Source organism: Lissotriton helveticus, chromosome 9 (assembly GCF_964261635.1).
Source record: "Lissotriton helveticus chromosome 9, aLisHel1.1, whole genome shotgun sequence".
In the NCBI taxonomy this organism is placed as follows: Eukaryota; Metazoa; Chordata; class Amphibia; order Caudata; family Salamandridae; genus Lissotriton; species Lissotriton helveticus.
The window spans coordinates 529,498,509-529,513,156 of NC_136070.1; the positions used below are offsets into that span (position 1 = coordinate 529,498,509).

The window sequence follows — 14,648 nt, forward strand, 5'->3', positions numbered from 1 at the left end:
GAGTGGATTGGCATAGAGCAGAATAGCGCATAGTGGAATGGTGTACAGTGGTGTGGCATAAGGATGTATGTAAAATTTAGCAGCAATGTACATTATGGTGTGCGGAGTAACGTAAAACAGCACATTTTGCTGCCTTGCGTTTCTCTAGATGTCATGCAATGCCTTCCTCCTGGGAGTGTCAGCCCATCTCTCGGTCTTGCAGCCAGCGAGACCACAAGTGCTCCTAGGTCCTCATGGATTGCGCCCATCCGAATGATGCCCTACTTGATGATGCACCTCCTTGCATTGTTTGGGGATGGCGTGGTCTTTGTGTGCTGTGTACCCTGAGCGTGCGAGGGCGCAGTGTGGTCTGCTTTTGCACTGTTCCATCGCAGCGCATCTAGAACTCCAGCAGCGGAAGTAATCACTTGGATGAGCAAACATGCTTGTGCTGACTCTGCCCTTTTCCTTTCAGGTCAAGCTCACCATCGCGGAGTCACGCAAGATCTGCAACTGCCAGCTGCCATGTTGAGTGAGGACAGTAAACACGATAAAAATGCACCACGCTCTTTTCAGAACGCTCGTGTTTCAGCGTCTGAGCTGGCAGCAACAACGCTGCGGTTTCTCCTACAGAATCACAGTAGGAAATTTTGTTTGTCTAGTCTGTCATAGAGATTGGCCATCACAGCGATTTCGTTCTGAACCAGAAAGGGAGGCATGGAGAGATTATCAGACTTGGCCTAATGTTGGAATCGCTTAAGATTCGTATGAGTAGTGTTGAGAGGCTGAAATCCCACACATGATGAAAAGAGTCAATATCCCAGAATAACATTATTGAAACAGCACTCTGGTTGACATTACTTCATAAGAGATAAGTAGATGAGTTTCATAAAGACTGGTATTGTTCATGTTCAATATTTTGTTGTTATAGCGTACACAGACTGCGCATAGAACCCTATGTATGGAAAATTATACAGCAGTGCCTAAAGTCTATAGAAAGCAAATAAAGATTTGTCTATAGAATATTGCACAGAGAATGCAATCTGTGTACTAGATGTGGCATAACAGTGACTATCAATCAATCAGGGAATTGTAAGCGTGCTGCTCACCCGTGAGGGTCTCAAGGCACTGAGGGGGGAGTCTGTAGATCTGTTTAGCCGAAGAGCCAGGTCTTTAGGGTTTTTCTGAAGGTGTTCAGGGAGGGGGCGCGTCTGATGTCTGCCTGTAGCTCGTTCCAGGTCTTGGCTGCAATGTGAGAGAAGGATCTTCCACCTGCTCTGTGGATGCGTGGGGTTTCGACCAGTGCGAGGTTGGAAGATCGGAGGTTTCTTTTGGGTACGTGGAAGTTGATACTGTCATTGAGGTATTTGGGTCCGTTGTTGTGTAGGCATTTGTAGGCGTGTGTGAGGATTTTGAAAGTGAATCTTTAATCCACAGGGAGCCAGTGGAGACTTCGTAGGTGTTGGCTGATGTGTTTGTGTCGGGGGATGCTGAGGACGAGTCTGGCCGTGGTGATCTGTATTATCTGGATTTTGCGGAGTAGGGACTTGTTGATGCCGGCGTAGATTGTGTTTCCATAGTCCAGTCTGCTGGTGATGAGTGCGTGGGTGACTGTCTTCCTTGACTCGGGGGGATCCACTTGAAGGTCTTGCGGATTATGCGGAGGGTGTTGAAGCAGCTGGAGGTGACGGCGTTGACCTGTCGGTTCATGGTGAGTGATGAGTGGAGTATGATGCCGAGGATCTTGGCATGGTCTGAGGGGGTAGGTGGGCTTTCGAGGGCGATCGGCCACCAAAGATGTCCCATGCAGAAGGGGTGGTACCGAGGACATCTGTCTTCTCGGCGTTGAGCTTCAGGCAGCTGTTGGTCATCCAGACTGCGACGTCTTGTATTCCTTTCTGGAAGTTGAGTCTTGGAGTGGGGGGGGTCTTTGGTGAGGGAGAGGATGAGCTGGGTGTCGTCTGCGTAGGATACAATGTTGAGGCCGTGTTGTCGGACGATGGCTATGAGGGGGGCCATGTAGATGTTGAAGAGGGTGGGGCTCAGTGATGAACCCTGTGGGACTCCACGGGTGATTTTCGTGGGGCGGGGGAGGAAGGGTGGAGTCTGATCCTTTGGCTTCTTCCGGTGAGGAATGATCGGATCCAGTCCAGGGCTGTTCCTTTTATGCCTGCGTCGTGTAGTCTGGCGACTAGAGTGCAGTGGAAGACAGTGTCAAAGGCCGCTGATAGGTCGAGAAGGATGAGGTCTACGGAGTGGCCTTGATCCATGAGGGTGCGGATATCGTCTGTGTTGGCGAGTAGGGAGGTCTCTGTACTATGGTTGCTTCGGAATCTGGATTAGGATGGGTTGAGGACGGCGTTCTCTTCAATGAATTTTGTCAGTTTCCTGTTGACTGTTTTCTCTTTGGCTGTGAAGGGGAGGAGCGAGATGGGCCGATAGTTCTTGAGGTCGGTGGGGTCAGCTGTGGGCTTCTTGAGCAGGGGTCTGACTTCTGCGCTCTACCATTCATCTGGGAAGGTGCCTGTTTTGAAGGCGGTAGTGATGGGGCGTTGTAGGTCGGGCGGTGGCGGCTGTAGTTCTGTGGTAGATGTGGGGGGGCAGGGGTTGGTGGGGGTCCCTGAGTGGATCTTTTCATGGTCGAGGCGGTGTCTTTGGCCGTTATCGGTGTGTCCAGTTGGAGATGGTGGGCTGGCTGGTGTTTCTGGGGGGCGGGGGGCCGTCTGTGACGCCTAGTAAATGGTCCATGGAGTTGTCATTGAGATTTTTGATCTTGAGGTGGAAACAGGTTCCAAGCTTGTCGCAGAGGTCTTGGGATGTGGTGATGTCTGTGGCTTCGCTGCGTGGGTTGGTGAATTCTTGAATGACAGTGAAAAGTTCCTTGGAGTTGGCGAGGATTTTTTTGTGGATGAAGTTCCTCTTAGTGGCTCTGATCTGGTTGTGGTAGTCCGTCATGGCGTCCTTGTAGGTGGTGTGGTTTTTGGTTGTCTTGGTGTTTCTCCACTTCTTCTCCAGGCATCTGCAGGTGCGTCTGGCTTCTTGGAGATTGGTGGTGAATCAGGTGGCATTCCTGGAGCGTTGTCTGTCGGGGTTGCATAGCGGGCGGGCTCGTCTGTGTAGTTGGAGATCCAGGTGTGGAGTTCTCTGGCTGCGTCATTTACGTTGTTTGCGTCGGGTGCCCAGGTGTGGTTGTCTCGGGTGAGGGTGGAGTTAATTTGCTCGTCGGTAACCTTGCACCAGTTCCTTCGTGGTGGGCGTTGGGCTGGTTTGGGTGCCTTGGGTTTGTTGATGGCGAAGTGTACGCAGTGGTGGTCGGACCATGACAGCTGCGTTCTGTGGCTGAATTGGACGCTGTTTCCTGCCGCGAAGTTGGGGTCGAGGGTGTGTCCTGCTCTGTTGGTCGGTGTGTTGACGAGTTGTTTAAGTCCGATGCTGGCGAGGTTGTCACGAAAGATAATGGAGTTGAGGCCGCTGGGGTTATCAAGGCGGAAGTTCAGGTCTCTAATGAGTATGTAGATTGTTAAGGTTATGGTTTGGGGTGCAATGAAGTTGGCGATGGCGAAGGGTGTTCGGGGGGTCTGTAGACGAGGTTTCCTCGGAGCGCGGCTTTGGGGGTGGTCTGTATCTGGAAGTGCAGGTGTTTGGCGGAGGGGAAGGTTTCACTGCAGGTGGTAAGGCGGAGGGTGCTCTTGTGGGCGATGGCGAGGCCCCCTCCTGGGTGGTTGGGGTGGTCTTTCCTCTGGATCTTGTATCCGTCTGGGATGGCGGTGCTGATGTCGGGGCGGAGGGTGCGTTGGTCCAGGTCTCTGTGAAGAAGGCGGTGTCAGGCGAGAGAGAGTCGAGTAAGTTCTAGATTTCCATGGCATGTTTGTGTATGGAGCGTACATTGAGGAGAATGCATTTTAGTGTGTCGCCGGAGCTGGCGTTGGCGGTAATGGGGGCCCGGGGTGGTGGTGAGTGTCTGGCGGCAGTGGAGGCAGGAGAACTGGCCGTGAGAGTGTTCAGCGAGGAATGTTGGCATTCTCTAAATCTTCCAGGGTTGAGTGCGAGGACAGTGGTGGTGTCGCAGCGATGGGTAGTGGGAGATCCAGGGTTCCTGGCGCTGGTTGCAGTCGTGTCGCGGAAGGGCGCGAACGCACTGCGGCCGTCATTAAGTAGGGGTGATGGGAGGGAGGAGAGGCTGGAAGGCAGGAGCAGGGGAATTCGGGGGAGAGATTAGAGCAAGACACAGATGGGCACAATAACAGTGGCACAACAGGGAAAAATTAAGAATAAAATGGCTGAGAAAGGTTACAGTGGTTGCAGGCAGTCTGGTCCCAGTTGGAGCGGGTAGCAGGCGCAGGAGCGGGCAGCAGCATCGAACCTCCCAAGGAGGAGGTCGGGGCCTGGGGGCAAGAGACGGCACAGCGGAGCTGCGGGGAGATAGTGGACCTAGACCGAGGACTGTGACACACCGCAAACAGCATTGCCAGGTACCAAAACGCATATAGTGCAATACTCACATTTAAGTGACTAAATAAAAAACATAAGAATATTGCTTCTAGAGGGATGATAGAGTGAGTACACCGAATAAATGTACAGTGCTTCTTTAATTCCCTCACAGGTAAGGTTGGTTTTCGCATAGGTTACAGAAGAAAGTTGATCACAGTCACAGTATAGCTAGTAGTCTTACAACAAAGGCTCTATGTCATTTCCGGTCTCCCTCAAGCAGTACCCTCCCCAAAACCCTTCCCCCCGTCTGGCCAATCCGATCCTCTTGTGTTATTAATCACAGAGTTTGTGCTGCCAGAAGGTGGGCAATGGAGGGTACTGCTCCAGAGGAACCGGTTCTTGACACCAGATTTGCCAATCCACGCAGGGCCATGCATGGTAGCCTTGCATTGCTTTGTAAATCTGACTTAAATATTGCGCTGCCCAAAGGTACCGTAATCCAATAAAACAGCTAGGCCATAGTTATATTTTGGGCCATGGTATTCTGTGGTTACTTTGCAATATACTGTGGTACATGGCGATAACAAGACAACATATATAATTGGGTAATGGACCTTTTTAGAGAATAAAAAGATAGTCATTGCTTTAACTACACTTTGGCTGTGTTCAGTGTTAGGGCTTTAGGTATAGGCAAACAGATAGGTCCCTATCTATAACCACTTTAGTAAAGTGGTAATAGGTAGGGAAATGTATTTATATTTTTTTACGTATTTTTAAATAAGGTTACGGCCATGTAGCACAGTTGTTTTACAACATTTTGAGAAATCCTGTGAAAGTACCGCCCTAACAGATATCACTAAATTTAAATGTCTTATAACTTAAAAAAATACTTACCATACTTAGCTGCAGTACCCCAAAAGCATAATCTGTGCTCCATAATGTATAATCCTGCCAAATTTCATGTAAATCCGTTCAGCCCTTCTGGAAAGTTTTGAGGTGATTCGTCAAATGGGTGAAAAGTTATTAGAAAGCTAAAATCCAAGGAATTCCTATCTCTGGGAATACTAACTATAACTAAAGTGGCAATCAGATTTAATGTAATTGCTTTCTTTTTATCTATTGTACTTGTTATGCATTTGTTTATTGGTTTATATAATCATGTGATCATAAATGTGTCTTTTGTTGTTCCTATTAATTCTGAAACTTTACATATGCAGTCTAGTTTATTTTTTGGACTTCCTTGATACTTTTAGTAGGATTGTGCTATATATGAAGCCAAAAGTGAATGAAAGACAATCATTGTTGTTACAAAAATTGAGCTTTTTCGTTTTTTCCCTAGTGGCCAATTATCAAGGCCTCCAAATAGTCGTTTGTGTAGCTCACTGCTAGGTCACTGTTTCATTTTATTGCACAGGGGTGCATAAGGAAGACAGTTTTTGTTTGGCTTGTTGGGCACAATTTTATTTTGTGCGTGAGAGAGCTTGCAAGGAAAACCTATGTAGATCAAGATTTATTCTATTGGTTATGTCTTTGTTTATATCTTTTCATTAGCAAGTGATCATAAATGGGTATTTAGGTTGCTCATAAAGAAAATCTGAAACTTTACAATATGCAGTCTAGTTTATTTTTTTTGACTTCCATACTACTTTTAGTAGTATTGTGTTACACAGACATCACTAAGTTGTTGGCCTCTATAACTTCATAAAATCACATGCAATAGCAAAAAGAATCCTCTATGTAGTCTAATATACATTGCTGTGAAATTTCATTACAAACCGTTCAGCCGTTTTGCCACTAACTGAAATACAAAGTTCTATGTAAAATGCATTGGAGTGCAAGTGTGTTATGCGGTCCGGAGGTTGCAGTGTAGGTGACTAAGCCAGCGTATCTTATGAGCAAATTCAAGAGATACCAACAACTCTCCGCGAACATGGGGCAAAGCTAGGTACCCATTAATATACTACGTGACTATCAATATACATATGTACTAACGCATGATTTACTGTTGCAGCATTTAATTATTAAGAATTTAACTCACTTGAGTACAACTAGGAGTGGCGAACACAGGGCTGGTCCCTGTGTAGTCCTGACGAAGAGCTTGGGGAACGTTCGAAACATGTTGACTCGAATTACTAGGTACACTTAACTCATTGTAATTAGGACCCCTAGTGTTCTACCCCGTTTTTAATCATACCTTCTAGGAGCAAGAATAAATCATCGTCGCCCACTAGATAGGTAGTTTTAACTCACTTTTAAACCCACTCCACTTCACTACACTGACTGCACTACACATAGTCCATCACTTCAGTGCTCCTACGTAATTCCGCAAGTCATAGCACGCCTCAGTCCGTAGAGGACTGGGATGGCCCCAATGATGAAGCATGTCACCGTGGGGAAACCCTGGTGAGTGAGGGGACTCAAGAAAGAAAGCTTTTTCTTTCTGACACTTAACTATTCCAACTATAGCGAGTGTTGTGAATACCAGTCATCCAATGGCTAGGTTGTTGATCCCTAGATTCAGGGATTTGCAGGTCTACATAACTTTAGGAGGGTGAGCCTAGCCATCTTTCCCTCTTTCTCCGCCTTCCTTTTGAGTATGCAATAAGTTTGCAACATTGTGCGTAGATTAGTCAAATCGGTGCAAAGTTATTAAGGGACAAAAATCCGAGGAACTCCTATCTCTGGTAACCCTAACTATAACTGCACAGTGGCTACTCTGTAATATAAATATGTGTGTGTGTGTGTGTGTGTGTGTGTGTATATATATATATATATATATATATATATATATATATATATATATATATATATATATATATATATATATATATATATATTCCTCACCAAAAACGGTTTATTTAACCAGCTATCATTTTACAGGCAGGTTTTGATCACGGTGCAAACATTAGTCATCTACAGTTTCTCCCATTCATACCTCTAGCCCAGTTGGCATTTTAAGGTGCATTCTGGGACTGGTAGTTCAATTGAGCAAAAAACATACAATTTGTGCCGCAAAAAACTTTTTGTAAACAAATTGTCATCAATGTCAATAAAGTTGTTGTTAAAAGAGTATTGGGCAGTAGCCTCAGCCTTAGTATGGATGATTGATTATTTACAGATCTCTGGAATAGTTTAAACTGATAACAAACATACACGGCTAAGTGACTTCGTTTGATGCACACAGTTGTTAAAATACACATGTATCTGTTAGTAGCTGTATGATTTACTTAATCGTCCTCCAACTATTGCTCAGTGCCTCAGCGGTTGCCATATAAGTAGGGGAGGGGGGAGGGGCTTGCGGCTGTGAGGCGGGAGGGGGGCTGGAAGCGGTGGGAAAAATTAATGCAGGATGAGCGATAAAGGCAGCGGGGGAGCAGGCAAGAAAAAAGAGAGAAGACCAAGATCCAAGTCAAGCCAAGATCGGGACACAGCAGGGAGAAGGTTCGAACACTGCCTTGTCTGGACCAAAGCCGAGCACTGTCAGGCGGAGCTGCGGGGGCAGAGCTGATCTCTGACCGAGGGTCAGGGCACTAGCTCGCGCTCCCCGCAGCGGTTGCCATATAAGTAGGGCAGGGGCTTGAGGCTGGGAGGCGGGAGCGGGGCTGGAAGCGGCGGGAAAAATTAACGCAGGATGAGCGTTAAGGGCAGCGGGGGAGCAGGCGAGAAAAAAGAGAGAAGACCAAGACCCAAGCAAAGCCAAGCTCAGGACCTAGCAGGGAGAAGGCTCGAACCCTGCCTTGTCTGGACCAAAGCCGAGCGCTGTCAGGCGGAGCTGCGGGGGAAGAGATGATCTCTGACCGAGGGTCAGGAGTCTAGCTCGCGCTCCCCGCAGCGGTCGCCATATAAGTAGGGGAGGTGCTTGAGGCTGGGAGGCGGGAGCGGGGCTGGAAGCGGCGGGAAAAATTAACGCAGGATGAGCGTTAAGGGCAGCGGGGGAGCAGGTGAGAAAAAAGAGAGAAGACCAAGACCCAAGCCAAGCCAAGCTCAGGACCTAGCAAGGAGAAGGCTCGAACCCTGTCTTTTTTTGGACCAAAGCCGAGCGCTGTCAGGCGGAGCTACGGGGGGAGAGCTGATCTCTGACCGAGGGTCAGGAGTCTAGCTCGCTCTCCCCACAGCGGACGCCATATAAGTAGGGGAGGGGGGAGGGGCTTGCGACTGGGAGGCGGGAGTGGGGCTGGAAGCGGCAGGAAAAATTAATGAAGGATGAGCGATAAGGGCAGCAGGGGAGCAGGCGAGAAGACCGAGATCCAATTCAACCCAAGATCGGGACCCAGCAGGGAGAAGGCTCGAACCCTGCCTTGGCTGGACCAAAGACGAGCTCTGTCAGGCAGAGCTGCGGGGGGAGCTGATCTCTGACCGAAGGTAAGGGTTCTGGCTCACGCTCCCCGCAGCGGTCACCATATAAGTAGGGGAGGGGAGAGGGGCTTGTGGCTGGGAGGCGGGAGCAGGGCTGGAAGCGGCATGAAAAATTAACGCAAGATGGGCGCTAAGGGCAGCGGGGGAGCAGGCGAGAAAAAAGAGAGAAGACCAAAATCCAAGTCAAGCCAAGATCGGGACCCAGCAGGGAGAAGGCTTGAACCTTGCCTTGTCTGGACCAAAGCCGAACGCTGTCAGGCGGAGCTGCGGGGGGAGAGCTTGTCTCTGACTGGGGGTCTATAAATTACTATGGGATTAGAGGCCTGCCAGTAAGTGCAAAAGGAGATCATCAGCTATCATTCCTGCCATCACAGATACAACTCCCTTAGGTGTAGAAAGCATGCATTATGTGCAACACTGACCCTATACCATACACTTTACAGCTAGCATAGTTCATATTAACAGTCAACCACAGATATATAGCAAACTCTCATTGATTATGGTGTCCAATCTGCATACAACGTTCAAAGAAAGCCAAGTTCCTAAAAATAGTGAATGTCAGTTCCAAAACAAATGACCTACTACAGACAGCTTTTACCTGTATCAAACACCTGAAACTCACCTAACCTACATCGAGAAATTAAGTTGATATCAGTAGAGAACTGGGTACTGTAAACAGTGCTTACTCTATGAAGAGAGTTTAACTTATACTGCACTATTTGCAAACAGTGACACTTTCATAAGAAACACACCACAGAGTGTTAAAAATTATCTATTATGAACAGCGTACGCTGTTTGCAACAGTTGTCAAAAAAGAGACTATTTACTGAAAATAACCGCGATCTGAAGGTGCTAAACACCCTACTACCGGCACCCTTTATACTGTTGTGAAAACTTTAGATAACCCATCTTCTCAAGCAAACCACGCACATGTATATAAGTTAGTACCTGGTGCACACAGTCTTCTAAATTTTGTAAAAATTGTCAGGCTGACACGATTCAGTCAAAAAACTCAAGGCTGCTTACAAAAGTTAGTATCTACTATGTAGAATCTTACTCCTGTTGAAAACCTTTTTTTGCAGAACCAAATAACTTGCGTGGAACATAATGAACACAAGTCAACTGACACTAGCGCAAGAGTTAGTCTTCAATACAAAGATTGGCAACATGTTCAATACCTCCAGACAGCTGTAGTGCATTAGGAGCAGATGTGTAACATGTTCAATACCTCTAGGCATCTATAGTGCATTAGGAGCAGATGTGTTCTCTAAACGCTTACACCCATTAGCTGGACCCAGGCTGCACACAATTTGGTAGACAAGTAATATGGTACTTACCCGCCACTATGTAAACTATAAAACAAACTATCACACTCATTGGATGATGTCATTTGCAATGTCATCAGGGATGTCATCAATTATATCACAGAACGTGTCCAGAGTGATGCCATTTGTGAGGTCATTAGCAGTGCATGGCTGGGGAGCAAGTTATAGTTAGCGCTGCTAACTATACGGCGACACCAATTCCAGGCATCCATATTACTTATATTTGTCAAACCGCAGAAGGTGATTTAGAGCATATTTATTTGATTAAATTCATCATGTCAAACAATTTCTGGCAAAAATGCAATGGCCGGCGCGTTTCAGCATGACGCCTTCTACTGGGCCTTTAACACACACATCGGTTTGCCCTTTACATAAACAATAAGTTTCTCTTTGATTTCAGCGCCCACACAACTAGATCAGTACCATTAGGGTAACATTGGGACACATTTACCACCATTTTTCCACATTGAGTCTTCCAATATATATTGGAAATATCAACGCTGTTCATCCTATGTCTCCTTATTTGATCCAAATACCATATTTCTTTTCCGATATTCAATCAAGTTCAGTACAATTTTTTAAATTATGAATTTCCAACAAAAATTATTTTCAGGCGTTATCAGAGATGGCATTTTAGTCCAAAATCATAAGGTGCACAAGTACATTTATGTAAACCGAGAGGGAAACATCCTTTACAACGAAACTTTTACAACGCAGTGCTTTTACAACGCAGGTTTACAACGAAAACCATTACAACGCATTGCGCTGGGGGGGCGCTCTAGGATAGGGAATAGATTTAATTTACTATCCAACACCTTCCCTAGTGTCCACGGGGACTGGAGTTGGAATAGTAAATTAAACTATTCACTATCCAGCACCCCAAAGCGCTATGCGTTGTAAAGGTTTGCGTTGTAAAAGCTGCGTTGTAACAGCATGCGTGGTAAAAGCATGCGTTGTAACATCATACATCCAAACCGAGAATATACTACAATATGGGACAATAGTTCAGCCCACTTCAGCTATTGGTTCCCTTCACCGAGAGTGACAACATTTTGCTTGTTCATATAAGCACATCTACCGAAAACGTAGTTCAATTCAATGCAAGACTGGTAGCCAATTCCTGCTTTTATATTCTTTAAAATGTATTTTTCTGATAGGCCATTATCTACTCAGGTTCTTAATGTTTTTTAAAACATACACGTTACCTTTAGACAATGGCATTTTAAATATGTATTATGTTTAATGCCGATTCCATATGTTTGGAAAAATCAAAACAGAGCAGGATTGACAGGAGCAGGCTGATTGTCCCTGTCAATGCCCACTAAGAGTACGGCTGGGTCAGTAAGCAAGGGCTGGTCCCTTGATTTGTTGTATTGGTACACGTTCTCTCGAAATAATGAAATCAATAAAAAAACACACACACACATATGCATTTTAATGCCAGAGCTAGTTAAAGGTATCACACAAGATATCGGGCTATTTGGCTGCTATGCACCCCACCACGTAAGCCTACTACCCTACCTAGTACCAAAGTAGGTATTTCTATTTGACTTAACAGATTTTGGAAAACGAACCCAAAATATACATTAAAGTAGAGCGAATTCACAATTTGTCTCTTTTAAAAACGCAAACAGTGCATATTTACCCAAATAGACCAAGGTTTGGTGAATTTCCTTCATCACATTCCTGTAAAAATTCCTCTGCCAGTGAGGTAAAAGCTTCCACTCCTCTTCAGAAAAACAGGCGGCAACATCACGGAATTTAACCTGTTGGAAGAAAAGAATCTCGTCTCACAAGGTCCCAAAAAAATTATCCAAGCATCTACTGAGAATGTGCAATCTAGTTTCCTACCAAGCAGGAATATGCAGTAAGCTCAGAAAAGGCAAGCACTTTATCAAAAGAAATATATTTTCTAAATGGCAAGAGAAAGACCACAGAGACATTTGCCATGTTGCCGAAGGAAAATGGCATTATTAGTTATTGGTGCTGATCATCACTTACTCATTCTATAAGGGTGAGTTCACGCGCTGGGCAAGTGCATTGCCTTCTAAGCCCTAAAGTAAACATTCTCGTCTTAAAACACTTGCCAAAAAATACCCGACAGAATGTTTTAGCTCATTCCTTCCTGCTGTTAATGAAGCTCTCGCCCCTTCTGCTTCCTGTACAATGCCGATCTGTAATATGCAGCAGCAGAGTAGGAGTGAGACTTTTCTAGGGACTGCTAGCATGGGATACAGAACTGTGATGATTTAAGAGCTACTCTGGCAAATGTCCCAGCCTGCTGCCATCTCGCACTTAAGACCAGGAACAGAATGCACAAAAACAGAGAGCTGCAGGAACCCCGTAAATGCTTTAGAACGGGAAACCTACTGGAAGCTGGGAATAAATACCTGCAGAAGAGGCACTGAGATCCAGAAATATGATCCAGGCCAACCCTCTCTGGCACGAAGGCTCGGCTGTAAGAAGTGGAGCTCGACCTACAGCTGTGGGACAACAATCACCAACCACACAGTCGAGTGTCAGAACCCCTAACTGCTTGACAAGTTAACCAAAGAAAGCAAGGACAGGTATGAATGGAAGAAATGAAGGTGGTTTGTGTAAACTAGTAATCTATTAACTATACAGTCACTAACATAGAGCATAAATTGTAGTTGCGGTGATCCGCGGCTTGTTCTAACTAAACCATTCCAAAATGCAGAGTCCAAGAAAGCCTGAACCCATGGGACCAGAAAGCCGAACCTGGTCTCCCAGCAATAACAAATGGAAGCTCAGAACAGTCCACTCGAAACCCGCCAAAGGGTTGCATCCGAAGGAACAAGAATCTTGGAGCAGAGGACTTTAAATTCCCTAAAACATCTCGTTCTTTTTTTCATAAAAGGTACAAGACTTAGTTTCTCTCTCTTTCCCCATTATCACTTAATATCGGCAGGGAGCCTCTTGTTAGGCAGTTTTGTCTTGATGAAGGTATTGTTAATCTTCCACACAATTATACATCTTATAATAAAATTTCTACTTACTATGCTGTTCCGGGGATTTCTATGCGTAAAAGGAAAGAAGGGTACATACTTTTGGAAGATGTTTAGGATATATGTTACTCAACAGAAGCTTAGCAGACACATTTATTTGTGAGACAACTTGTCATGCTGGCTTAATGGATTAAGCATTCATTAAACTTCTTGGAAGGGCTACGACACTTACCATGCATATCAACAGACAAGTTGCAAATCTAGTGCATACATTAATGTAAGTCAGAAGTGCCTGACTTCTGTGTATGGGGGAGTGCCTCGGTAGTGTAAGTGCATCAGAAAAGAAAGAATTAACATTTACATACTGTTGGACTTGGCCCTTTTCCCCCCGAATTTTTTCGCTTTTCACCCCCCTATTTGAGGATATCTCCTCCGTGGTAGAGAAATGTATAGGCCATGTGTGGTGTGAGATGCCATAGTACATGCTGTGCAATGGCGTGCGCAGACTGATTTTCCCTAATAAAAACATGTCATGTGATGGATGGGAAATACAAATGTTAAATGTGATGCAATGGTGTACGCACCTGTAATTCCCCATTATAAGAATGTACCCTGGTAAAATTTCGCTTTTAAATTGGATGCCATGGCTATGTGTTGTGCCACCTGACTGAGGTGGGCTACCAGTCTAGTTGTTGTTTCCCAGCAGCCCCAGCGTTTCGAGGGAAACCTGGCACCCAGGGTGCTCTACTCCTCCCCCTAGACCAGTTAGAACCAGTTTCCCCAGATGCTTCTAGAAGCTTCTGGCACTGTCTGGTAGGTGGGGTGAGGGGCGTATAAATTAGAGGGCTGTGCCACCATGTGCTCAGTCAGAGCGTGGACATGAATGTGAGGGGACCCGCTGCCAGGAGGCACCGCCACATGGGCCTGTGTGCTGGACCCTGTGCCTAACTGTTACCCCTCTGCTGTCCACAGGGCTAGTGAGAGCCCCTCTGCCGGAGGCAAGGCTGCTGTATCAGGAGGAGTGCCACGTTACAGAGGAGGATGGTTTCTAGGACCTACCGCTCTATCCTGATGAGTGCCCACTGACTGCTGACCTTGCCCAGTAGGGCCTGCTGCTCTGCTACCTGGCCCCTGAAGAAGAAGAGCGCTATATTGGGCTGTACTGGACCCCCAGGAGGTGAGGAGCGCTACCTTGGGTCCATGAGGCTGCTGGTGAGACCTTGCGCCTCGTGAGCGCTACGTGTGGAGTGCCAGGGGAAGAGAAGCTCGATGTTTGGATTGCCTGTACGCCCCCTGCCTGCTACCTAGCGCTTAGTGAGGGCGGCACTAGCTACCGAGTGCCCAGGAGAAGGGGGGCCCTGTCTTCTGTCCCCAGAAGCTGGTGGCGCTGCCTAGTGCCTGTTAAGCTCTATTCTTCATGGCCCTAGGAAGAACTGTTTTATTTAAAAGTGCTGCGGGAGCCAACCCAGCGTGATTGCGCCCTTGTGCTGATTTAAATGAAAGCGGGTGCCCACCCCGCATGAGGACGCTCTGCTGTCTGGAAATCACAGAAGCCTACCCCGCAGTCTACTACCTTTCGCGGATGCCCACC

At 46.5% G+C, this 14,648-nt stretch overlaps 1 protein-coding gene across 7 annotated transcripts in view; it reads right to left on the reverse strand.

Annotated features, from left to right (window-relative positions):
* LOC144781502 (uncharacterized) overlaps positions 1-14,648 on the reverse strand; it is a 121,736-nt gene that overhangs the window by 103,038 nt on the left and 4,050 nt on the right. For all 7 annotated transcript variants that reach the window (XM_078660388.1, XM_078660386.1, XM_078660385.1 and 4 more), the window contains exon 2: positions 11,737-11,857. In XM_078660388.1, the coding sequence (XP_078516514.1) occupies positions 11,737-11,857 (121 nt within the window). The remainder of the gene's footprint in view (positions 1-11,736; positions 11,858-14,648) is intronic.